Source organism: Prionailurus bengalensis, chromosome A2, assembly GCF_016509475.1.
Source record: "Prionailurus bengalensis isolate Pbe53 chromosome A2, Fcat_Pben_1.1_paternal_pri, whole genome shotgun sequence".
NCBI classification, from domain to species: Eukaryota; Metazoa; Chordata; class Mammalia; order Carnivora; family Felidae; genus Prionailurus; species Prionailurus bengalensis.
In genome coordinates, this window is record NC_057348.1 from 76911860 (window position 1) to 76938878 (window position 27019).

Genomic DNA, 27019 nt, shown 5'->3' on the forward strand with positions numbered 1-27019 from the left:
GGCACCCCTCCTCTTTCGTTCTTTTTGAATTTTTATAAATTGAATATGCATGTGGACTTAAAATTTTTTTTTAATTTTTTTAATGTTTACTTTTGAGAGACAGAGAGAGAGCAGGGGAAGGGTGGAGAGAGGGAGACACAGAATCTGAAGTAGGTTCCAGGCTCTGAGCTGTCAGCACAGAGCCTGGCACGGGGCTCAAACCCACAGACTGTGAGATCATGGCCTGAGCCCAAGTCAGCAGCTCAACAGACTAAGCCACCCAGGTGCGCCTAAAAAATTTAATTAATAAAAAAAGACAAATTCTCCATTGAAACAGAGAACATACTACTGCATCTTCACGTGGGCTAAGAAAAGCTTCTGGAGGAATGATAGAGGTGGTCTGCAGGAAATGGTTTTCATCTCCCCACCCCCCAGTTCCTGTGTGAGCGCTGGCACCTACGTGGGAAAGAGCAGCCCCTGTGGAAGATGAAGCCAATGTGGCAGTAAAACAGTGCTGTCTTGATGTGGTGCTAATTGGCTTCACAGGGACCATTTTATCCAAATGAGTTCATCAACCAGGCAACATATGGTCACCTATCAAAGTTACGAAGTTTGAGTAAATGGTTTACTAATATTTTGTTTTGCTTACTATTTATATTCCAAGTCTTTTAGGCACGATGGAGAGGGAATATCAGCCTTATTGATTAGCTCTTTCTCTAAATGTCAAATGGGAGAGAAAGATGAAATACATTATTTTTTTTTTTGTCATCTTGGAATGAGCTGCATGTTAGAACATTATAAAGCTTAGGAATTCACATACCGATAGAAAAGTAATTCCTGGTAAAATACAGAACAATCATTTCTTCTAGAACTTCTCAATGTGACAGGTGTCTGTTCTAATCAATCAAAATGCACTTTCCCCATCATTATGCACAGAGTGAAAAGAACTTAGGAAATATTTAATATGCAGAGGTTTTCCCAGTGACTGACAACCACAGTAGGAAATCTACAGCTTATTCTTTGGAACGCAGACCCATGACTGTGCTTGGTGAAAGGTCTCTGACTCATTTCAAAAATAACAATTTACTCTCCATTAATGAAAGAACCTATCAGAGAGCCTAGGAAAATTATTTCAGTTTGTCTCAAATTAGAAATATTGCAGAAGAAAAATGGCCTACTGAGTCGAGCATTGAAATATTCATGAAAAGGATATCTTCAAAGAGATTCATAATTACAAATGCTGTGCTCAATGTATGCATACACAGCACTCCCAGGAAAAAAACGTTCGGAGGCCAAGGAGGTGCCAGATTTCCAAGCTACACAATGACTTCAGGGAATTGAGATGAGATGCTAGATACAAAGCCTAGATCATTCTTCTTATAAGTGAGTAATTACTGCCCCCCCTTTCCTCCTCCAAATTTTCCCATTTCAGAAAAAGGTACCAGCTCATGGTCATTCCAGCGGAGACACTGGGAGGAAGACGTCCTAGACCCTGTGCATCAGGTCACAAATCATCCAGTCCCTAAAAAGTTCCAGCTTCTGCTGATCCTGAATATTTTATGAAACCACCCCTCTTCCCTAAGTCCTTTTTCCCACTTTCCTACCCTCTACCCTGCCACCACAGTGACGTCACACACATTCGATTACTACTTTTGCTGAAAGTATTTCAAGTGTGACTTCCCAGTGCCTTCAACAGGCAGCCAACGCTGCAGGGTGGAGGTCAAGAACAGTCCTTTATGACACACCGTGCATGCGCACACACACACACACACACCCTGTGCTCCCTCCACTGGGTGTCTTCTGCTCCAGGCTCCAGTGAGAACACTCCCTTTTCTTCCCCTGCCAAGTTCCTATTCTACTCATTTTCTGAGGCTCAGCTCAGGTGGCCTCCCCAGCTTCCTGAAACCTCAGGGGGCTGAGAGATCCTCACCCTCTCACAGTGTCCTGACTACATTACAGCATTTCCCATGTTTTACCAAATTGCTTGGTGTGGGTATTTGGATCCCCCATCAAATCGTAAGTTCCAAGAGGACAAGAACCATGCATTTCTGTGGCATCCAACACTTTATACAGGTTTTGGAGCACAGTATGCGGGCACGGCATCAAACTGAAGGGCACTGTTTTATAAGCAGGTTATAGGAGCCAAATATGTCATTCAATGTAAATGCATTTGGGTTACTGTAAAAAAAATGTGTATCATGAGAAACCAGAACACTGTTCAAGACCATAAGCTTAACCTAAAATCTTCAAACTGTCATGTTTGGGGAGGTTTTTTTAATTCCAGGTGGTAATTTGTTGAGAAACATACATTTTTACTCATCTATATTTTGCATCATTCCCAGAAAGATCTGAGATAGTAGGGAAATAAATCAAGACAGTTCAGGCTCAAATTAAAAAAAAAAATCTTTTGGAGAGCTTTTTTTCAAGATGGCGGCTTAGGAGGACGCTGGGCTCACCGCACGTCCTGCTGATCACTTGGATTCCATCTACACCTGCCTAAATAACCCAGAAAACCGCCAGAGGATTAGCAGAACAGAGTCGCTGGAGCCAAACGCAGACGAGAGGCCCACGGAAGAGGGTAGGAAGGGCGGCGAGGCGGTGCGCGCTCCACGGACTGGCGGGAGGGAGCCGGGGCGGAGGGGCGGCTCGCCGGCCAAGCAGAGCCCCCGAGTCGGGCTTGCAAAAGCGGAGGGGCCGGGCGGACTGTGTTCCGACAGCAAGCGCGACTTAGCGTCTGGGAGGTCAGAAATTAACAGCTCTGCTCGGAAAGCGGGAAGGCTGGAGGACAAAGGGAGGGAGAGCTGCTGAGCCCCCTGACAACAGAGCTCAGTTTGGTGGGGAACAAAGGCGCTCGCCAGCGCCATTTCCCCCGCCCATCCCCCAGCCGAAATCCCAAAGGGAACCGGTTCCTGCCAGGGAACTTGCTCGCTCCGCGCAAACACCCAACTCTGCGCTTCTGCGGAGCCAAACCTCCGGCAGCGGATCTGACTCCCTCCCGCTGCCACAGGGCCCCTCCTGAAGTGGATCACCTAAGGAGAAGTGATCTAAGCCTGCCCCTCCTGCCCCCGAGCACCTTGCCTACCCACCCCAGCTAATACGCCAGATCCCCAGCATCACAAGCCTGGCAGGGTGCAAGTAGCCCAGACGAGCCACACCACCCCACAGTGAATCCCGCCCCTAGGAGAGGGGAAGAGAAGGCACACACCAGTCTGACTGTGGCCCCAGCGGTGGGCTGGGGGCAGACATCAGGTCTGACTGCGGCCCCGCCCACCAACTCCAGGTATACACCACAGCACAGGGGAAGTGCCCTGCAGGTCCTCACCACGCCAGGGACTATCCAAAATGACCAAGCGGAAGAACTCCCCTCAGAAGAATCTCCAGGAAATAACAACAGCTAATGAGCTGATCAAAAAGGATTTAAATAATATAACAGAAAGTGAATTTAGAATAATAGTCATAAAATTAATCGCTGGGCTTGAAAACAGTATACAGGACAGCAGAGAATCTCTTGCTACAGAGATCAAGGGACTAAGGAACAGTCACGAGGAGCTGAAAAACGCTTTAAACGAAATGCATAACAAAATGGAAACCACCACAGCTCGGCTTGAAGAGGCAGAGGAGAGAATAGGTGAACTAGAAGATAAAGTTATGGAAAAAGAGGAAGCTGAGAAAAAGAGAGATAAAAAAATCCAGGAGTATGAGGGGAAAATTAGAGAACTAAGTGATACACTAAAAAGAAATAATATACGCATAATTGGTATCCCAGAGGAGGAAGAGAGAGGGAAAGGTGCTGAAGGGGTACTTGAAGAAATCATAGCTGAGAACTTCCCTGAACTGGGGAAGGAAAAAGGCATTGAAATCCAAGAGGCACAGAGAACTCCCTTCAGACGTAACTTGAATCGATCTTCTGCACGACATATCATAGTGAAACTGGCAAAATACAAGGATAAAGAGAAAATTCTGAAAGCAGCAAGGGATAAACGTGCCCTCACATATAAAGGGAGACCTATAAGACTCGTGACTGATCTCTCTTTTGAAACTTGGCAGGCCAGAAAGAATTGGCACGAGATTTTCAGGGTGCTAGACAGGAAAAATATGCAGCCGAGAATCCTTTATCCAGCAAGTCTGTCATTTAGAATAGAAGGAGAGATAAAGGTCTTCCCAAGCAAACAAAAACTGAAGGAATTTGTCACCACTAAACCAGCCCTACAAGAGATCCTAAGGGGGACCCTGTGAGACAAAGTCCCAGAGACATCACTATAAGCATAAAACATACAGACATCACAATGACTCTAAACCCGTATCTTTCTATAATAACACTGAATGTAAATGGATTAAATGCGCCAACCAAAAGACATAGGGTATCAGAATGGATAAAAAAACAAGACCCATCTATTTGCTGTCTACAAGAGACTCATTTTAGACCTGAGGACACCTTTAGATTGAGAGTGAGGGGATGGAGAACTATTTATCATGCGACTGGAAGCCAAAAGAAAGCTGGAGTAGCCATACTTATATCAGACAAACTAGACTTTAAATTAAAGGCTGTAACAAGAGATGAAGAAGGACATTATATAATAGTTACAGGGTCTATCCATCAGGAAGAGCTAACAATTATCAATGTCTATGCACCGAATACCAGAGCCCCCAAATATATAAAACAATTACTCATAAACATAAGCAACCTTATTGATAAGAATGTGGTAATTGCAGGGGACTTTAACACCCACTTACAGAAATGGATAGATCATCTAGACACACGGTCAATAAAGAAACAAGGGCCCTGAATGAGACATTGGATCAGATGGACTTGACAGATATATTTAGAACTCTGCATCCCAAAGCAACAGAATATACTTTCTTCTCGAGTGCACATGGAACATTCTCCAAGATAGATCATATACTGGGTCACAAAACAGCCCTTCATAAGTTTACAAGAATTGAAATTATACCATGCTTACTTTCAGACCACAATGCCATGAAGCTTGAAATCAACCACAGGAAAAAGTCTGGAAAACCTCCAAAAGCATGGAGGTTAAAGAACACCCTACTAACGAATGAGTGGGTCAACCAGGCAATTAGAGAAGAAATTAAAAAATATATGGAAACAAACGAAAATGAAAATACAACAATCCAAACGCTTTGGGACGCAGCAAAGGCAGTCCTGAGAGGAAAATACATTGCAATCCAGGCCTATCTCAAGAAACAAGAAAAATCCCAAATACAAAATCTAACAGCACACCTAAAGGAACTAGAAGCAGAACAGCAAAGGCAGCCTAAGCCCAGCAGAAGAAGAGAAATAATAAAGATCAGAGCAGAAATAAACAATATAGAAACTAAAAAAACTGTAGAGCAGATCAACGAAACCAAGAGTTGGTTTTTTGAAAAAATAAACAAAATTGACAAACCTCTAGCCAGGCTTCTCAAAAAGAAAAGGGAGATGACCCAAATAGATAAAATCATGAATGAAAATGGAATTATTACAACCAATCCCTCAGAGATACAAACAATTATCAGGGAATACTATGAAAACTTATATGCCAACAAATTGGACAACCTGGAAGAAATGGACGAATTCCTGAACACCCACACGCTTCCAAAACTCAATCAGGAGGAAATAGAAAGCTTGAACAGACCCATAACCAGCGAAGAAATTGAATCGGTTATCAAAAATCTCCCAACAAATAAGAGTCCAGGACCAGATGGCTTCCCAGGGGAGTTCTACCAGACGTTTAAAGCAGAGATAATACCTATCCTTCTCAAGCTATTCCAAGAAATAGAAAGGGAAGGAAAACTTCCAGACTCATTCTATGAAGCCAGTATTACTTTGATTCCTAAACCAGACAGAGACCCAGTAAAAAAAGAGAACTACAGGCCAATATCCCTGATGAATATGGATGCAAAAATTCTCAATAAGATACTAGCAAATCGAATTCAACGGCATATAAAAAGAATTATTCACCATGATCAAGTGGGATTCATTCCTGGGATGCAGGGCTGGTTCAACATTCGCAAATCAATCAACGTGATACATCACATTAACAAAAAAAGAGAGAAGAACCATATGATCCTGTCAATCGATGCAGAAAAGGCCTTCGACAAAATCCAGCACCCTTTCTTAATAAAAACCCTTGAGAAAGTCGGGATAGAAGGAACATACTTAAAGATCATAAAAGCCATTTATGAAAAGCCCACAGCTAACATCATCCTCAACGGGGAAAAACTGAAAGCTTTTTCCCTGAGATCAGGAACACGACAAGGATGCCCACTCTCACCGCTGCTGTTTAACATAGTGCTGGAAGTTCTAGCATCAGCAATCAGACAACAAAAGGAAATCAAAGGCATCAAAATTGGCAAAGATGAAGTCAAGCTTTCGCTTTTTGCAGATGACATGATATTATACATGGAAAATCCGATAGACTCCACCAAAAGTCTGCTAGAACTGATACAGGAATTCAGCAAAGTTGCAGGATACAAAATCAATGTACAGAAATCAGTTGCATTCTTATACACTAACAATGAAGCAACAGAAAGACAAATAAAGAAACTGATCCCATTCACAATTGCACCAAGAAGCATAAAATACCTAGGAATAAATCTAACCAAAGATGTAAAGGATCTGTATGCTGAAAACTATAGAAAGCTTCTGAAGGAAATTGAAGAAGATTTAAAGAAATGGAAAGACATTCCCTGCTCATGGATTCGAAAAATAAATATTGTCAAAATGTCAATACTACCCAAAGCTATCTACACATTCAATGCAATCCCAATCAAAATTGCACCAGCATTCTTCTCGAAACTAGAACAAGCAATCCTAAAATTCATATGGAACCACAAAAGGCCCCGAATAGCCAAAGGAATTTTGAAGAAGACCAAAGCAGGAGGCATCACAATCCCAGACTTTAGCCTCTACTACAAAGCTGTCATCATCAAGACAGCATGGTATTGGCACCAAAACAGGCACATAGACCAATGGAATAGAATAGAAACCCCAGAACTAGACCCACAAACGTATGGCCAACTCATCTTTGACAAAGCAGGAAAGAACATCCAATGGAAAAAAGACAGCCTCTTTAACAAATGGTGCTGGGAGAACTGGACAGCAACATGCAGAAGGTTGAAACTAGACCACTTTCTCACACCATTCACAAAAATAAACTCAAAATGGATAAAGGACCTCAATGTGAGACAGGAAACCATCAAAACCTTAGAGGAGAAAGCAGGAAAAGACCTCTCTGACCTCAGCCGTAGCAATCTCTTACTCGACACATCCCCAAAGGCAAGGGAATTAAAAGCAAAAGTGAATTACTGGGACCTTATGAAGATAAAAAGCTTCTGCACAGCAAAGGAAACAACCAACAAAACTAAAAGGCAACCAACGGAATGGGAAAAGATATTCGCAAATGACATATCAGACAAAGGGCTAGTATCCAAAATCTATAAAGAGCTCACCAAACTCCACACCCGAAAAACAAATAACCCAGTGAAGAAATGGGCAGAAAACATGAATAGACACTTCTCTAAAGAAGACATCCGGATGGCCAACAGGCACATGAAAAGATGTTCAGCGTCGCTCCTTATCAGGGAAATACAAATCAAAACCACACTCAGGTATCACCTCACGCCAGTCAGAGTGGCCAAAATGAACAAATCAGGAGACTATAGATGCTGGAGAGGATGTGGAGAAACGGGAACCCTCTTGCACTGTTGGTGGGAATGCAAATTGGTGCAGCCGCTCTGGAAAGCAGTGTGGAGGTTCCTCAGAAAATTAAAAATAGACCTACCCTATGACCCAGCAATAGCACTGCTAGGAATTTATCCAAGGGATACAGGAGCACTGATGCATAGGGCCACTTGTACCCCAATGTTCATAGCAGCACTCTCAACAATAGCCAAATTATGGAAAGAGCCTAAATGTCCATCAACTGATGAATGGATAAAGAAATTGTGGTTTATATACACAATGGAATATTACATGGCAATGAGAAAAAAAGAAATATGGCCTTTTGTAGCAACGTGGATGGAACTGGAGAGTGTGATGCTAAGTGAAATAAGCCATACAGAGAAAGACAGATACCATATGGTCTCACTCTTATGTGGATCCTGAGAAACTTAACAGGAACCCATGGGGGAGGGGAAGGAAAAAAAAAAAAAAAGAGGTTAGAATGGGAGAGAGCCAAAGCATAAGAGACTGTTAAAAACTGAGAACAAACTGAGGGTTGATGGGGGGTGGGAGGGAGGAGAGGGTGGGTGATGGGTATTGAGGAGGGCACCTTTTGGGATGAGCACTGGGTGTTGTATGGAAACCAATTTGTCAATAAATTTCAGAAAAAAAAAAAAAAATAAATAAATAAATAAATAAATAAATAAATAAATAAAAATCTTTTGGAAGCAACTATGTAAATACATTTGCTTCTTCCCTATAAAATATTCAATAATGGTAATTCATGAATTTGCTAATTTTGTGAAGCGGCTTTTTCTTGTTTTTTTCCCTCCCCTATGAGCTGGCCTTTGAAAAATACATACATATTGAAGACCTTCATCAAAGAAGCAAAAGAAGGCTACAAAAAATTACTGTTTATAAAAATAATCACTTTAATTAAATAAAGATGCTCCTTGCCAGAATCTACTAGTAATAGCTTTTAAAAAATTATTTTAAATGCAATTTAATTATTTTATTTATTAAAAAAATTTTTTTAGATTTTTTTTTTAAACATTTATTTATTCTTGAGAGACAGAGTATGAGCAGGGGAGGGGCAGAGAGAGAGCGAGACACAGAATATGGAAGCAGGCTTCAGGCTCCGAGCTGTCAGCACCAAGCCTGACACGGGGCTCGAACTCACGAATCGCAAGATCATGACCTAGGCCAAAGTTGGACGCTTAACCGACCGAGCCACCCAGGCGCCCGTATTTAAAATTTTTTTTAATGTTTATTTATTTTTGGGAGAGAACGAGAGACAGAGCATGAGCGGGGGAGGAGCAGAGAGAGAGGGAGACACAGAATCTGAAGTGGGCTCTAGGCTCTGAGCTGTCAGCACAGAGCCCGACATGGGGCTCGAACCCACAAACCATGGGATCATGACCTGAGCTGAAGTCAGACGCTTAACCGACTGAGCCACCCAGGTACCCCAAATTTAATTATTTTAAATGCACTTTTTACAGGGCTTTAAAAGAGTTAAAGCTGAAATGGCAAGAAAAATCAATTTAGAGGACAGAACAGAATAGGAAGCATTCCCGGAAAACATGCCTAACAGCTATTTCACTCCCATCTGTTTATCACTTCGTGTACAGGCACCTGAATAGCAATGTCTAGTCATTGCTGATGCATTAAAATGTGGGTTCAATTCAATAGGAAAGTAAGCAAACAAAATAACAGGCGGGAGTGCCAAAAACCTGAACTAGAGCATTTCTACATCTGGCCCTAGTGCCTGCTCCTGGAAGCATGGCTGTGGGCCAGGACCATCAGCCTCACCTGGGAGCTGGTGAGAAATGCAGTCTCTCAGGCTCCATGACAGACCTACTGAATGAGACCCTGCATTTTTCACCAGATCCTCTGATGATTTACAGGCGCAGCAGAGCGTGAGAAGCACTGTTTTCAGTGAGCTCTGAAATCCTACCATGTAAAGTTCTAGTTGAAAAATAAAGAATCTGTTTAGCTGAAGGGAAAAACTGAGGATTAATTTTACAGCTGTCTTCCACATGTACCTGAAGGGTAAGAGTTAAATACTAAATTAGTTTAATTCCAATGCCCACCCCCATACACACACAAAGTTGTATCTTTCCACTGGTAATTATTTGGACTCGCACTGGTGGACGATCAATAGAAATCACATAGTTTAGGGGTGACAGGGTGGCTCAGTCGGTTGAGCATCCGACTTCGGCTCAGGTCATGACCTATCTCATGGTTTGTGGGTTCGAGCCCCATGTCAGGCGATGTGCTGACAGCTCAGAGCCTGGAGCCTGTTTCAGATTCTGTGTCTCCCTCTCTCTGCCTCTCCCCCGCTTGCACTCTTTCTCTCAAAATTAAACATTAAAAAAAATAAAGAAAGAAATTACATAGTTTAAGTATCTTTTATTTCACAGAATCATTATCATTCTAGATAAATGAAATATGTGATTATTTGGAAGCCCATCAAAATTTCACAAATTCTCATTAGTCACTTATTCTATCTGTAATTTAATACTACAAGAAAATGTTTCCATTTCTAAACTGAATTCCTATATTTTTCTATCTTAATTTCATTTCTTAATTTTTCATTATTAAACAACCAACACCCCCATTCTTTAGAGCTCACAATTTTGCAAACTCAGAATTCTAGAGGACCTGAGTCAAATTGGACAAGAACTTGTATGTAATGTGTGGTCCTAAAACAATATCTCCAAAGTCACAAAGTATAATCTGTGTTCCTGGAGGATGTGAAGACACATATGTGGTACTAGAAAAAAAGAATCTTTTTTTTAAATGTTTATTTATTTTTGAGAGAGAGAGAGAGACAGAGACAGAGAGAGAGAGAGAGACAGCAAGTACAAGTGGAGGAGGGGCAGAGAAAGAGGGAGACAGAGGATCTGAAGTGGGCTCCGTGCTGACAGCAGAGAGCCCGATGTGGGGCTCGAACCCACGAACCATGAGATCATGACTTGAGCCAAAGGCAGACATGTAAGCGACCTAGCCACCCAGGTACCGCAAAACAAAGGATTTTTTAAAAATGTTGCAGGTGTCATATGACCCAGTATAGAAGATTTGGTATAATGCAGTCCCTTCCTCTTTATAAAAATGGCCTTTAGAAGACCTTATCTTTAAAAGAATAGGTGTTAATTTAATGCTTTATTCTCCAGGACATCAATCTGAAAACTATAAAATGCTGCGTTTGACCAACAAAGAAAAGTTGAGGTAAGCTACAAGAGTTGACTCATTTCCCACATTTGGATCATGGCAGCAGGATCATGGCAACCCAAAGGACCACAGAGCAGTGAAGAGGCATAATCTGTGATGAAGGAAAAGAACAATTAAGTCAGAATTCAGGGCAAAACACTGAAAGAGGGTATTCTAGAAAATCACCCAGAACCAAAGACCAGAGATTTCGAAATCCTTACAAAAAAAAAGAAAGAAAGAAAGAAAGAAAGAAAGAAATCCCCCTCCTTTGAGGCCAAGTAAAATGTTACCTTTAAAATACGTATAACAGACAAGTCACACATTAAAATGTAATTACTATTACTAGCTGGTAAGAGAGGCAATCCACCATGGGCTCTGCACCATCCTGCACGTTCCTACTGGCTGTACAAAGAATGCAAGGTCCTACCTTCTCTTCATCTGGGCCATTTCTCAGGGCAATGTTTGTAACAAGTAACCTCGAGGGATGACATAATGTCTTCCCCAGACAAGGTGCAGTCAGGCCTGTGAACTCCTAGCTGTGACAACAGAGCACCTCTGAAGACTGGGGTTGCTCTCCTAGAACACGACCCCACTATACACTCAGGCATCCACGGTGGGGCCTTTACATCATCCTGGGTGATGTTAGCTTGTAAAGAGGGTAAAATCTAAGACCCCACCCAGTTCTTCACTCTGACACTGGGAAAAAAAAAAAAAACATTTCTGGTTAGTGAGATTTGTCTTACCGGATCCAGGTTCTTAAACAGCAGAATGTCTTTGCAAGCCTCTTGCAATCGATTCCTTTGATCATCAGTTTTGGGATGTATAATCTAAAAGGATACCAAATTAACAAACAATTAGTCTACTCATCTTACTCGTAAGGGGTGAAATTTCCTAGCAGGATGTTGGAGGGAAGAATGGTCAGTGCTGAGGTTCACTTTAGGTGGCCAGACCTCAGCTAGCAGTTCACTAAGAAAGGTCAAGTAACAGAGCTGATATCTGGGAAGTGGTGCACATTCATCAATTCAGCACTGGAATGGTTTTCAAGAGTGTTTCCCCCAGATTAGCATATTCATTTGGTAAAAGTCTGTGATTGGCTCATCACTAAAGACTCCAAAGCTCCCAGCCAGTAGGAACACACAAAAGGGCAGCAGGTCAAAACAGCTACGCTGAAGATCTGCAGGCTGCCTTCGTTCTGTTTTAATATTCTCTCAATAGCCTTCAATACTGTTTCTACCACTGAGTGCAATAGTCTTTCAGGATGTTGATCTTCCCTTTGAAACTTGATTGCCTCTAGAAGCTAATTAATTCTTACAAGTATATTGCATTAGATGTTAGATACATTTTTATGCACAATGTACCTAACTACCCAGACCAAAGAGTAATTTTCCCAAGGGACCAAGTCAATGCATGCTGCCATGCCTAGGGAGTGTGGATTTGAGGAAAAATGAATCCAACAGTCCTGGTGTGCTCAGTTTAGAATGAGCTCAAAGAAAACAAGTGAGGTATATTCTTCCTAAACTGTCATTCCAGAAGGGGGAAGACCAACAGAATGCCCTCTGGAAGTGTGGCCTGTCAACTCTCCAGAGTCCCTTTTGAGTAGCAGAAGCCTCAACCAACTTGAACCAAAAGGCCCACTCTTTTGTGAACACCGGTAGTTTGTAACTATAAAATGAGTAGAGAGGCAAGAGACAGTCCTAAACACAGCAGGCATGGCGTCATCCTGGACCCCGACACACCACCTTTTCCTATTCTAATGCTCAAAGAGTGGCTATGGCAGCTGATGAGCAGGTATCCCAGCCCTTCTGCCACTGGCCCTGCCATCAGCACAGCCACAACCAGGCAGGGGTGAGTTCTGTGCCCATGAATATACCAAAACTCACAATGGGAAATCAGAATCAGTGCCTTAGGCCAATCTCAGGTGGCTAAAAATTGATGAAAATCATAGGCCCAAGAGGAATAAAGGATATTTACAGTTTTTCAGGCCTTCCTCGTTTTATTTTCACCTTACTGCGCTTCACAGGTGTGTTTACAAATTGAAGGTGTGTGGTGACCCTGTGTTGAGCAAGTCTGTTGGCACCATTTTTCCAACAGCATTTGCTCACTTTGTCTCTTTGGATTACATTTTGGTAATTCTTGGAATACTTCAAACCTTTTTATTATTACTGTATTTGTTGCGGTGATCTGAGATCAGTTATTAGGATGTGCTGAAAGCTCAGATGATGGCTAGCATTTTTTTGCAAGAAAGTACATAATTAAATAAGACATGGATGTTGTTGTTTTAGACATAATGCTACTGTACATTTAACAGACTGCAACGGAGTGTAAACATAACTTCTTTCTGCGCTGGGAAACCAAAAAGTTCATTTGAGTGGCTTTGCTGTAATACATGCTTTATTTCGGTAGTCTGAAACTGAACTCACAGTATCTCCAAGGTATGCCTGTCTGTGTAGCATTTATATACTCCTCAAAAGAGTATTAGCCAGTGGGAGAGGAAGTCATTGCATTTTTTCCCATATGGGTAAGATATAAGCAAACTTCACCTCAAACTAGATTCTAAGATGACATATGGACACAGAAAAAGCAGACCCTGGTGCCAACTAACTCACTACTTACAACACAAGAAATTTTTTAAATCTGGGCATTAAAAAATTCATGCCAACCAAAATTCCTATCTCCCTACTTCAAATAAGGAAGGCTAACACAATAAAACAGTCACCTCTCACTTCACAAAATCCAACTAGATCTTCAACACTGAAACAATCATAAAATGTCTGCCTGCTGAGAAGCTCTGTCCTCAGAAAAAGTCAGGGATACCATGGCACCCTTGCTGAAATAACTTTCTAGGCCCAAGATGGAGGGATTCCTGCCCAGGGAGCAACGTCAGCAAACCACAATTTAAATAGCTTTCGTGTTCCCGTAAATACTCTGCTGCACCAGAAACATAGCATGGCCAGCAGCCAACCCCCAAAGCCATGCCACCCCGGGCTCTATACTTGTTTCCTTGTTCCTTATTCCTTGTCCTACAAAAGCTTCCTGCCTTCCACCCCATCTTGAAGTTCCCTGGACCCTTGGGAACGGAGACCACCTCCTTCATGAAGTGCTGAGGTGTGACTGTATTACCCAAATTGTCTTCTTTAATCTTTCTTAGCACCACCTTGCACTTGATTTACTCTTGTAATGAATTTAAGTCTTTTGCCCCAACCATTCACTCTGTACGGAACCCCTCACACAACAGCAGTTTCCTTTTCTCTCTCTCTTACTACCTCCATTCTTATGAATTAACACTTCTAATTTTTTTTAATGTTTATTTATATTGAGAGAGAGAGAGAGAGAGAGAGAGAGAGAGAGAGAGAGACCGAGCAGGGGAGGGGCAGAGAGAGAGGGAGACACAGAATTCAAAGCAGACTCCAGGCTCTGAGCTGTTAGCACAGAGCCCTATGTGGGGCTCGAACCCACGAACTACAAGATCGTGACCTAAGCCAAAGTCAGATGCTTACCAGATTGAGCCACCCAGATGCCCCAAGAACTAACACTTTTAAATCTTGGTTCTTAATCCTGCCACCACAGCTACTGTCTACTGCTTTCCTTTCTCCCTCTGTCCCCTCTCCCCACCATCACTCCTCTGTACCCAGAGTCTTTTTTATCTTTTACAACAGACCCTATATTAAAATCCTGCTCTATGCTCTGGAAAGCAGTCAGAAATCTGGTGAATCTTTGAGACTTTGGGTGCCTCCACCCTGTAACCAACTGCTCAAAAGATGCTCTCCCGCTTCTAAAGACTCTTTTTTCTGTTGGGTTTGGTGTGATCCTACATGTAAGATCTGCATATGGAAAACTAAGGCTTCAGCAATACACCCAACTGTGACTTCTTCTTACTAGCAGCCACTTTATTTTTTAATTAAAATTTATTTCTGATTTCAGATAAAAATCTTATTTTTTAAACAAATAATTATAAAACAAAAACCCAAATAATTATATAGCATTTATTATGTGCCAGGCACTGGTTTCAGGGCTTTAAAAATAATAACTCATTTTATCCTAGTAACTGATCCCATGAAGCAGGTAGCAATTCATGTTAGGTAAAATAAGCCGACAGAAGAAGAAAACTACTGTATGATCTCCTATATTAAAATGAACTTGTCCCAAGTAATTTCTTCAATGTCAGAAAGTTCAGAGCTGCAGAGCTATGATTCATCCCAGGGAGGCTGGCTACAAAATTTATTCTCGAAACCAGGGTCAGCAAACTATGGCCTGAAGGCCAAATTCGTTTTGCATGGCCCCTAAGCTAAGAATGATTGGGATTAATAAAAATCAAAAGAATTCATACTTCCTGATACATCAAAATTAGATACAATTCAAATTCAAGTGTTCATAAATACGTTTTTTTTGGTTTTTTTCTTTAAATAAGCTCTACACCTAACATGGGGCTCAAACTCATGACCCCAAGATCAAGAGTCACGTGCTCTACTGACTGAGCCAGGCAGGCACCCCCATAGATAAAGTTTTAACGGAACACAGCCACATTCATCCATTTATGTAGTGTCTATGGCTGTTTTCAAGCTACAAGAGCAGAGCAAGTAGCTTTGACAGAAACTGTATGGCCCCCAAAGCCTAAAATATTTATTATCTGAAAACAGTAAATTTTTCAGGAAAAAAAAAGGTTTAGAGAAAAAGTTTGTCAACTTATCTAAATCTTGGGTGTCTTTCAACTAAATAATCAGAAAAACAATTCATAAAAAAAATTATGTAGATGTTTTCTTTAAAGAAAACACTACAAATCTATTTTGGTAAAGCAAGAGATATCTGTACAAGATATTTTTCTATTTGTCCAGTCCATTCTCCACACAGAGCTGAAGGTAACATTTAAAAAATTTAAATCTGAACACCTAGATGGATTCCATCACATTTACTGGGTATTAAATCTCCCTCCCTCCTCCCCCAGTCTCACCTGAACCACTGTGGCCACACCTGCCTTGGCTGGGAACTATCACCTGCTCCCTGCTGAGACTCTGAGATCAACCCAAAAGGGGCTTCAGGGCTTTCGAGCAAGACTCTCCCCAGTCTCACATCAAGGAGGCCTTCTGCAACCACTCCATTTAATTAGGGACCTTGTCATGTGGGGTTGGTTTTGTTTTCATTACTAGACCCTGCTTCACTATCCTTTTAGTGCTCACACTTTGCAACTGTTCATTAATTTACTGGCTTGTTGTCTAATTCTGCTAGGAGACTCTAAGCCCCAAGATGGCAGGGATTTGTCCATGGTGCTCAGCAAGGAACATCCTAGCACCCCACCAGATATACAGAAGGCACCCCCCACCCTCCAAATTCTGTGGAGTAACACAACAAAGAAATGTCCCACTGTTTTTTAAAAATTGTTATTTAAGTAATCTCTGTACCCAATGTGGAGTTTGAACTTGTGACCCCAAAATCAAGAGTTGCATGCTCTGCTAGAAATGACCTACTCTTAAACTTACCAGCTCTTCTCTACCAGAAGGGCTACATGTTAGATGTAAATAAAACTTGTATATTTTCATTTTTTTTTAAGTATTTAAAAAAATTTTTTTTAATGTTTATTTATTTTGAGAGAGAGAGACAGAGAGACAGAGACAGACAGAGTGCAAGCAGGGGAGGGGAAGAGAAGAGAGAGAGAGGGAGACACAGAATCTGAGGCAGGCTCCAGGTTCTGAGGTGTCAGCACAAAGCCCGACGCAGGGCTCAAACCCACGAACTCTGAGATCGTGACCTGAGCCGAAGTTGGAAGCTTAACCAACTGAGCCACCCAGGCACCCCGATATTTTCATTTTTTTAAAGTAATCTCTATACCCAATGTGGGGCTCAAACTCACAACCAAGACCAAGAGCCACACGCTCTACTTACTCAGCCAGCCAGGCACCCTTGTGTTTTCATTCATTAAAGGTAAAATCTAATTTGTGATTTTGCAACATCAATCTTAAGTGTTTAAATTTTCTTTGAATTCATATCAGAATAAATACTCATTTATACTAATCTGAGATTTAAGGATCTGCTGCATAGTCTGTGAAATAATACAAAACGTTCAAATGAAATGGTACCTTATCAAAATATACTATATATTTTCTTTACATTTTCCAATACCTGCTTAGAGCCAATTAATTTTGAAATCTGTCATAATCATTTCCAAGTGCTATGGTGCAGTTTGCCTTGTAGTATCTAAGACTGGAAAAACAGTGCAGTTTTTAGTAACATGTTTAAAGAACAGTCATTCTCTCCTAATGGAGAGAATCTGAAGCGCCTTATAATTATAACAAGTTAATTACAAACACACTGTTAAAAGTAATATGAAGGGTGTTACAGGGGATAACTCTAGCGGTAAATCCCCACCCATCGAGATTCCTCCTTCTCTAGGAACTGCCTTCACTTAAAAGTGGTGGCCAGTAGCTAAGTCTGCACCTCTTGTCCCTGGCCCCCTAGCTGGGTCCGTGAGAAACTCTCCCAGGGAAACTGGGTCTTTAAACTGAGAGACACAGCATAAAATCAATTGGTAGCCAAGTTCCTTTCCAGAGCAGTAGTCTTAAGTCCTGAATCACTGCTATGGAGAGACCCCAGAGGTGGCCTGGCTCCTGTCTACCAGCTACGGCTTCGGTTTTTTGGGTTTTTTAATTCTTTCTGGAATTCTATGAGATTTCCAAGAATATATCCAATAAATTTCCCCAATATATATATATTTTTTTAATTTTTATCTCAATGTGATTGGGTTTTTTAATGTAGCTAAATGAGTCTTAACTGGTACCACCCCTCCCAAATAAGACTGTTAGGAATTAAGTGGAGTGTGACCCAGCCAACCACTTTACCTATCACGGATCAAATGGTAGCTATGAACAAGTGTAAAGATGTGTGTCCTCTTCAAAGTCACCCGTTATTGTTTCTGCTAGATACATAAATCAAGTACACGACGGGGAAGGCCTGGTTTTTCCACCTACATGAAGTGCTAACAATATGCCACACATTAGTAATGATACCTTAATCCTAAGAAAACATAATTTCAGGCCAGAATTTATAGACATTATCAAATTAATTTGAGTTCTGGTAGCAAACCGTGAGCTCCCCCCATGCTGGTGCTGGGAATCCCCACAGGTACAAGAATGAGATGGGATTTTCTTCAAGACCTTCTGTGTAACAGAGGCTCCTTGATCTTTCTACCCCTGGATTTTACATATATTTCAGGGAGCTTAATGATGTAATGACTTAGGGATATACTATTTGCTTTTCCATATTAAAACTCAATCTTATTTAAGTATTGTCAGAGCTACAGAAATAAATTTTTATTTTTTGAGGCCAAACAACAAATGGAGCTTTTGCCAAGTAAGTATGAAACAAAGACAGACAGGAAGGAAGGAAGGAAGGAAGGAAGGAAGGAAGGAAGGAAGGAAGGAAGGAAAGAAAGAAAAAAAAGAAAATCATTACTTTCCATTTTTCAGGCAGAGTAATCTCTTATATTTAGCTTACTTTTTACTAAATAAATAAAAGGTGAAGGGAGCGAAGGGACATAGCTTAAAAACTGCTTCAAACAAAACTGGACAAACTCTTATAAATAACATTACAGCCTTCAAGAAATCAGTTTCTGAGCAATCTATTAAGACTCATAATAGATTTTTAAAAGTAAGAACTTTTAAACTGACACATTAGATGTAATTTTACTGTGATTTTGTTTGTTTCAGAATAAGCTTCTGTTGTTATAAACTAGTAGGAACAAAAAGGCTTTCCCCGGTATTTTTCTTTACTAGAAATACTATCAGAAAAAATAGCATTAACACTATGAGAAAGATAGCTAAAAAACATTTTTCTTTTCATCACCAGGCCGTAATTGTGCAAAAAGAAATGAAACCACAACTGGTGTTTATGTTCATCTTTCCTTTTACCCAAACAAAAAGACTCTTTTTGGAAAAAAGTAATTCTATAGAACTTGAAGTAGAAGTAAAGCATCCAAGAGAAAACTAGGAAAAAGAAACAGTCAAAATACTTCCATTATGCCTTCTGTTGATCTATATGCCTGTTAACATCTTTTATTATTATATTCCTGATCCAATACAGGAGTATAATTTAAAATTAACTTATGAATTACATACCCTGGACTCTGCATCATCTTCTTCTTCATCAGGATTATAAGCTTCGGCACATACTATAAAAATAAAAATAGACATTTGATGTTTTTATCAAGAAACATACTACAATAAATATACCTTAAAAAAATAAATGAACAAAAAGAGAACCATGGTATAAAACAACATTAATTCATTTCAGCCAGGGCAAGCAGTCTACACCCCAAAACCAATTTCTTATTTCAATTTATAAAAAATTGATTAAAATATAAAACAGTACTTTATTTTTTTTAATTTTTTAATTTTTTAATGTTTATTTATTTATTTTTTTTTTTTTTGAGAGAGAGACAGAGCGTGAGCAGGGGAGGGGCAGAGAGAGAGGGAGACACAGACTCTGAAGCAGACTCCAGGCTCAGCACTGTCAGCACAGAGCCCGACGTGGAGCTCGAACCCACGAACCAATAAAACAGTACTGTAAGACAATGACAATTGCTTTCTACTTTCTGTTACTCAAAGAAACATAGCTTCACCTGTTCCACCTTCATTTCCAAGCTCTAGAAATGCACAAGATTTAAAAATTCCTCAAAGAGACACCAAAAAAAGTCTAAGTCTGCTATGAGATGATTAACTTAATTGTACAGTTACGAGTACCTACCCTAAATTACTCATAACCCAGTCTTCCAAGGGCAAATATGATTAACGTGCTCATATTCCTTTCTAGTTTTTATTCTGAGTTGAGTTCGTACCGTATATTCAGTTAATAGCTTGCTTTTTTCATTTAACACTGTAAGAATTGCATATGCCATTAGGAACATTTTGCAAAAATTGTTTTAAAGACTGCTGATTAATTATCATAAACTAACATTAACCACTCCCATAATGCTAGACACTTAGCTGGCTTCTATTAAAAGAAGCTTGCAACAGGGGCGCCTGGGTGGCGCAGTTGGTTAAGCGTCCGACTTCAGCCAGGTCACGATCTCGCGGTCCGTGAGTTCGAGCCCCGCGTCGGGCTCTGGGCTGATGGCTCAGAGCCTGGAGCCTGTTTCCGATTCTGTGTCTCCCTCTCTCTCTGCCCTTCCCCCGTTCGTGCTCTGTCTCTCTCTGTCCCAAAAATAAATAAACATTGAAAAAAAAAAAAAAGAAGCTTGCAATAAACCTCTTCACGCATAAATATTTGTCTACATTTCAGATTATGCTATGGGAATTATTCCCAAACGTAATTTTTGGGGGCTAACAGGTATGACAATTTTTTAAGGCATACTTATCACCAAGCTTCCTTCCAGAGGGACTGTACCCATCTGCTGTCCCACAAAGAAGGTGTAAGACTTCTCTAAACTATACAACAGAATTGGACGTTACTGCTTAAAATCCTGCCTATGAAAAATTTATTTAAAATTTTAAAAATTATTTTGAATTTTAGGAGCACCTGTGTGGCTCAGTCAGTTAAGCATCTGACTCTGGATTTTGGCTCAGGTCATGATCTCAGTTTGTGAGATACAGCACCGTGTTGGGCTCTGCACCGACAGCATGGAGCCTGCTTGGGATTCTCTCTCTCCTCTCCCTCGGCCCCCTCCTCCTCTCTCAAAATAAATAAATAAAAATTTATAAGTAAATAAACAAATAAATATTATTTTGCATTTTAAATTATGTTCAAATGTTTATAAGCTGACTATATTTCTACCTTTGTCTTTATATATGAGCAATTTCTGTATGCATTTGGTTTTCTTTTTGATTTACACCAGTTTCTTAACACCACTGGCCTATTTCTCACAGTCATTTTATCCAGTGTGCTTTTTTAACTGCAATTACGAAGTTTTCACAAGCTAGGCATATTTATTTATTTTTAATGTAGTGAGATCAAGGAAGAAAATTCCTCTATACGATTTAAACTCAACATTAAACATCCCCAAAATACCACTGGTTTTGAGCTTAGAAACTCCTTCTTTATTTACAAATCTAAAGATTTACCTCTCTTGCACTTTTTTAAAAGTAGATCTTTTTACATTTGCCCTTTAATTCATGTGGACCTTTATTCTGCTGTAGACGGGAGAAATTTAAAGAACAGAGGTTCAGTGAGCAGCTGACAAATGTCTTTCCAGAGGCCTCAGGAGTCTATCATCATTAGTACTACTAGTGCCCTTATTATTAAAAAAAAATTTTTCCCAATGTTTATTTATTTTTGAGAGAGAGAGAGAGAGAGAGACAGTAGGGGAAGGACTGACAGAGAGGGAGACACAGAATCCGAAGCAGGCTCCAGGCTCCGAGCTGTCAGCACAGAGCCCGATGCAGGGCTCGAATCCACCAACTGTGAGATCATAACCTGAGCCTAAGTCTGATGCTTAACCGACTGAGCCACCCAGACACCCCATCCGCCCTTATGATTATAAAACCTAACATGTGCTTTCTTTTGTCCAGGCATTACTCTATATACACCTTGGCCAGTGAGTGAATGATTTGTAACCAGGACCAATTCTGTCCCCAGAGGACATCTGGCAATGTCTGGAGATACTCTGATTGTCACAACTGGGGGGTGCTTAGGGGGAAGCTGCAGGCTACTGAGGGATGCCAAAGATACCAATAAACAAGCCACAACGCATGGGGCAGCTCCCCTTCCCCACAACCCACAATCACCTGGCTTAAGCTGTCAACAAGCTGTGGGTGAGGAACCCTGACTTAGTGTATATTTTCTCATTCAATCTCACAACAACCCTAAGGTAGGTTTTCTATCACCAATCGACAGATGAAAGGCTAGGGCACTAAGAGTTTATGTATCTTGGCCCAGATCACACATTTTAGTTCAACAGGACCAATACCTGATCACAGCATTCATTGTCTGGCTGACCCCAGAGCCCTTGTTCTTAACTAATGTTCTGCTCTGCACTTGACTCTGGTGAACTCACCAGCCTAATGCATGGACTTCAACCTTCTATCTCAGAAACTGAACAGAAGCGGGGGCCTGTCTCTCAGGGGCAAGCTCCCATTAAAACACCTCACTGATGCGTATCGCCAGAACACCAATTTAGTAACTCACCCCTGAATCAAGTATGGAGTCAGCATGACCAGCTCTCTCCCTGCAGGAAGACCATGGAAGAAGCCAAATCACAATTAAAAGGCTGCTCGATGAGAAAGAGCTAGAGGCAGAGAGTGTGTCTAATAAAATGAATGTTTAGTGGCATCAGTCTGGGACAGCTTGAGGCTTCCACAGACACCATACAGATGGTCCTGCTCTTGTGGCCTACACACTTTAATCCTGTTGGCTGCAACTCTTCCAAAAGCATGAGGACATCTACTTCTAAAGCTTGGCGCTGTAAACTTGTTTTCATAGATGACCAATCCCACAAGCAGGACTGCTACATAATAAGCAGGACTCAGTGCAAAATGAAAACACAGGCCTGTTTTCCAAAATTAAGAATTTCAGGAGGGCAACAACAGAACATTAGACCAAACTCGGGGCCCTTGTAAATATGGGGCCCATGTGGTCAGCACTGCTAATGGGATCACATATTCAATGAGCTGGTATAGTAGGTAAATCCTTTAGTGTTGATCTTAAATTTTAATGCATAGAGGGCAATCTTAATTCTCTAAAATCTCTAAATTCCAATCCCCTAACCTCTGACAAAAATTATGAGTAAGAATCTACTATATTTCTAAATAGCTTATTAACTGTCCCAGTATTATTTGTTATTTAACACCCTTCTAATTTGTGATATCTACAGCATTGCTTATTTGTTTCTTGGCTGCCCATTTCCTTGAACTATTTACTGTGCCAATATTACAAGGATTTAGTTCTTGGCATTTATGTGCAACTGTTTCACTACATTACAGTTCATCTCCCTCCTCCTACATCCAAATCAAAACACAGCACATGCAGTCTTGTACGCTGCCATGGTGTTTTCCATCCCCCAAATCTTTACTTATGCTGTTTCCTGGGACTGGAACTCCTTTCCAAGCCATCCTTTCCCTCCAGCCCCAACTAAAAAGTTAGACAAGAGGCACCCTCTTTAGAGCTAGTTTAGGAAAACCCATTGTGCACTCCCTTTGCCCTGACCCAATACCATGGGCAGAGATCACAGTTTTCACTTAATACTCTGTACTCTCCCAAAGGTGTTACTATCTGCTCCCCCTTGAGGCTGGGACTTATAGCCCATCAGGAGCTAACTGTGCGCTCCTGTTCCCTCTCTAGTTCCCTAGCATGGACCTGGCATGCCACCTGGCTCAAGGCATACTTTTTTGAATGAATGATTAATGAACAAACAAGCTTGCAAGGTCTTTGAGGGCGGAGATGATACCTTGTTTAAGTATCTCCTAATATTCTACCTGCATTATAGACTCTCCAACACAAGTAGAATAAATGAATGAATAAAAAGTTGTCCTTCATGGGGCGCCTGGGTGGCTCAGTTGGTTAAGCGTCTGACTTCAGTTCAGGTCATGACCTCACAGTTTGTGAGTTCAAGTCCCCCGTTGAGCTCTGTGCTGACAGCTCAGAGCCTGGAACTTGCTTTGGATTCTGTGTCTCCCTCTCTCTCTGCCCCTCACCTGCTCACACTGTGTCTTTCTCTGTCTCTCAACAATAAATGTTTAAAAAAAGTTGTCCTTCTTTGCTAAAATGTCTAACACCATTTGTCCAAGAAATGGAAACAGAAAGAAATGAGAACTTTTATCTGTTCACCAAGGGGCCTGGCACAGAGATTAGAAGCTCAGGAAATATATGTACAAGGAATGAATGGATGAAGGCTCTGTACCTGAAGGACCTTCAAACCAAAGCCTCCAGCTACTACGAGCTGTTTTGTATTCTTTGGAAAATGTATTTACCTTATCCCTCCTGGGAAATCTGAAATTGAGCCTGAAACTATATATTCTCTTCTTTGTGTGGCAATTACACAGTAGGAAGGGCCAGAGCCTTATTCTTTAAGTGAACCCTATATTGAGGCTTTCCTGCTATATTCACATTATCTATTTGGACATCTAGAACGATCTAAGAATTTAAGTTGATTCCCACATTGTACTGTGATATGCATGTATTACATAGCCAATCACCTGTCATAGTTCGCAGGACAGAATAGGAAAGTGGGAACTATATTGACTCTGTACCTTCTGGGGCTTGGCCCTCAATCTTCTCATGTAAGACACACACACACACACATACACACACACACACACACACACACCTGCCCACAGTTAACCTGTGAACAATGAAGGGGTTAGGGAAGACAACCCCCATGCTGTTGAAAATCCACATATAACCTTTTTTTAAAGTAGACTTCATGCCCAGCACGGAGCCCAACATAGGACTTGAACTCACAACCCTGAGACCAAGATCAAGAGTTGGATGCTCAACCAACTGAGCCACCCAAGCGCCCCTAAAAAATCCACATATAACTTTGACTCTGAAAACTTTACAAGGAGCCTACAGTTGATTGGAAGCCTTACTGATAACATACACAGTTGATTAACCCACATTTGTATGTTATATGTGTTAGAAACTGTACTCTTATAACAAAGAAGGCTAGACAGAAGAAAATGTTATTAAGAACATCTTAAGGAACAGAAAATACATTTACAGTACTGTGATGCTGTACCAGGCTTACTGAAAAAAACCCATGTATAAGTGGATCTGAACAGTTCATACCTGTGTTATTCAAGGATCAACTGCAGTGACAGCCAAGGTTAAGGGATTTTTTTTCCCATCATGACACCAAATACATGTTGTTTCTCCCAACAGCACTCCTCCGACTCTCTGATACCAACTGGATTGTCTACCAATCCAATTTAATTGATACTATCTACCTGAAGTTAGTGTCAGATGCCACAAGTCAAAGGGCTCAGTCTTGCAGGACCAACCCCACTTCAGATGCTGATCTCGATTCCCAGGCCACTAACCAGTTATAAATTGAGGGTTCTCATGACCACTCTGGTTCCATAATTCACTAGAATGAATCACAGAACTCAGGAAAGTGCCTTCCTTACTCTTACTGGTTTATTATAAAGGGAACAACTCAAGAACAGCCAATGGAAGAGATTCACAGGGCAAGGTATGGGGGGAGGGGCAGAATCTCCAAGTGCTCTCTGGGTATGCCACCCTCCCAGCACTCTGATGTGTTCACCAATCTGGAAGCTCTCAACCCTGTCATCTACAGTTTCTTCTTCTTTTTTTTTTTCCCTTTAATGTTTATTTTGAATTTTTTTTTCAACGTTTATTTTATTTTGGGGACAGAGAGAGACAGAGCATGAACGGGGGAGGGGCAGAGAGAGAGGGAGACACAGAATCGGAAACAGGCTCCAGGCTCTGAGCCATCAGCCCAGAGCCCGACGCGGGGCTCAAACTCCAGGACCGCGAGATCGTGACCTGGCTGAAGTCGGATGCTTAACTGACTGTGCCACCCAGGCGCCCCACTTTAATGTTTATTTTGAGAGAGAGAGAGAGAGAGAGAGAGAGAGAGAGAGAGAGAGAGAGAGAGAAAGAAAGAATCCCAAGCAGGCTCCCTACTGTAAGCACAGAGCCCAACGTGGGGCTTGATCCCACAAACTGTGAGATCATGACCTGAGCCAAAACCAAGAGTTGGATGCTTAACCAACGAAGCCACCCAGGTGCTCCTTGTCATCTAGGGTTTTACTACACAGGCACAATTAATTAAATCACTGGCCGCGGGTGGTTAACTCCATCTCCAGTCTCCTTCCCCTTCCCAAAGGTTGGGGTTAGGGCAGAAAAGTTCCAAGCTTCTAATCAAAGTTTGTTCTTTCTGGCAACCAGCCCCCATTCTCAAGCTATCGAGAAGCCCCTCAGCCAAGAGTCACTGCGTAGCAAATAAATTCCTATCACTCAGGAGATTCTAAGGGTTTGAGGAGCTCTGTGCCAGGGACTCAGGACAAAGACCAAGTACCCTTCTTATTCTACTGCACAAGGGATTACAGCACCTCCCAGGGGTTTTCACCCAGTGTCCACTGTACTTTGTTGGAAACGTATAAAAATTTGTTCAAACAGCTCTGCATCGGACTAGTTTATATAACCCGTGCTAGCTTGCTGCCTAACAAAGCATATAGGAGCCAGCCTGAACTCCGTGAGCCACTACACTGGGCCTCAGCACCTGGCACAGAGCCCTGCGCACAGTACACCCTCAATAGATATTTGTCAAAGGAGGAAAAAGCAAATGTGGCCTGTACAGAGAAACTGCATGGTTTAAAGGCATTTAACCTAGAAAAAAATAGATTCCTGTAAAATACATTAACGTTCACTTTTCCAGTGTTCTCAGTACAGTAAGATTTTAGCATATGTATTTAAATGATAATCAGCTTAAAACAAAGCTCTGATAAAAAGCACAGGTGCATTAGACAACAGAGTTCTGCTGCAATACAGTTAAACTTAGCTTATTGAAGTGGAAATGCCCTCCTACAAAGGCAAAAAAATTACCCTTACAAATACTAGTAAAAAGCAAGATTAGTTGGGGGAGAGCACAAAAAAACTACTTTTTGTGTGTGTGGGGGGGGTAAAGCACATATATATACACAATACACAAACAGATATACAGTACATGAGTGGTATTAAAATTTCATTATGGAGGTGGGAGGGATGAGGGAAAGGAGCCTAAAAAGACTTTGGGGGAGAGACAAAAATAATAAAAAAGCACCTGGATAAGATGCACTATTTCCAGCCAAATAAAGGCACAGTGACAGTCAACGGACTCTCCCCCTCCCCCACCCACATTTCTGCCCTGGTAGGGGTGGTGTCCATCTGCTCTGACACATCAGTGAAGATCCTAACTTTGAATTCACGGAGCAAAGGCATTTGGACACATCTAACAATGGAGAAGCTCACATTTTGATCCCAAATCACGTTCAAGCAAAAGAACCCATCGGAATTTTTTTTTTTAATTTTTTAAGTTCATTTTTTACTTATTTTGAGAGAGAGCAAGAGAGTGAGCGAGTGAGCACATGGGAGGGGCAGAGAGAGAGAGGGAGAGAGAGAGAATTCCAAGCCAGCTCCACACTGTCAGCACAGAGCTGGATGCAGGGCTCAAACCCATGAACCGTGAGCTCATGAGTTGGACGCTTAACCAACTTGAGCCACCCAGGCGCCCCTCCATTGGAATTC

The 27019-nt window shown here is 41.3% G+C and overlaps 1 protein-coding gene across 1 annotated transcript in view; it reads right to left on the reverse strand.

Annotated features, from left to right (window-relative positions):
• Nucleotides 1–27019, reverse strand: part of PRKAR2B (protein kinase cAMP-dependent type II regulatory subunit beta) — a 109238-nt gene that overhangs the window by 23389 nt on the left and 58830 nt on the right. The window contains exons 3-4 of the mRNA XM_043588603.1: nt 18958–19010; nt 11596–11679 (exon numbers count right to left, since the gene is read on the reverse strand). Of these exons, the coding sequence (XP_043444538.1) occupies nt 11596–11679; nt 18958–19010 (137 nt within the window). The remainder of the gene's footprint in view (nt 1–11595; nt 11680–18957; nt 19011–27019) is intronic.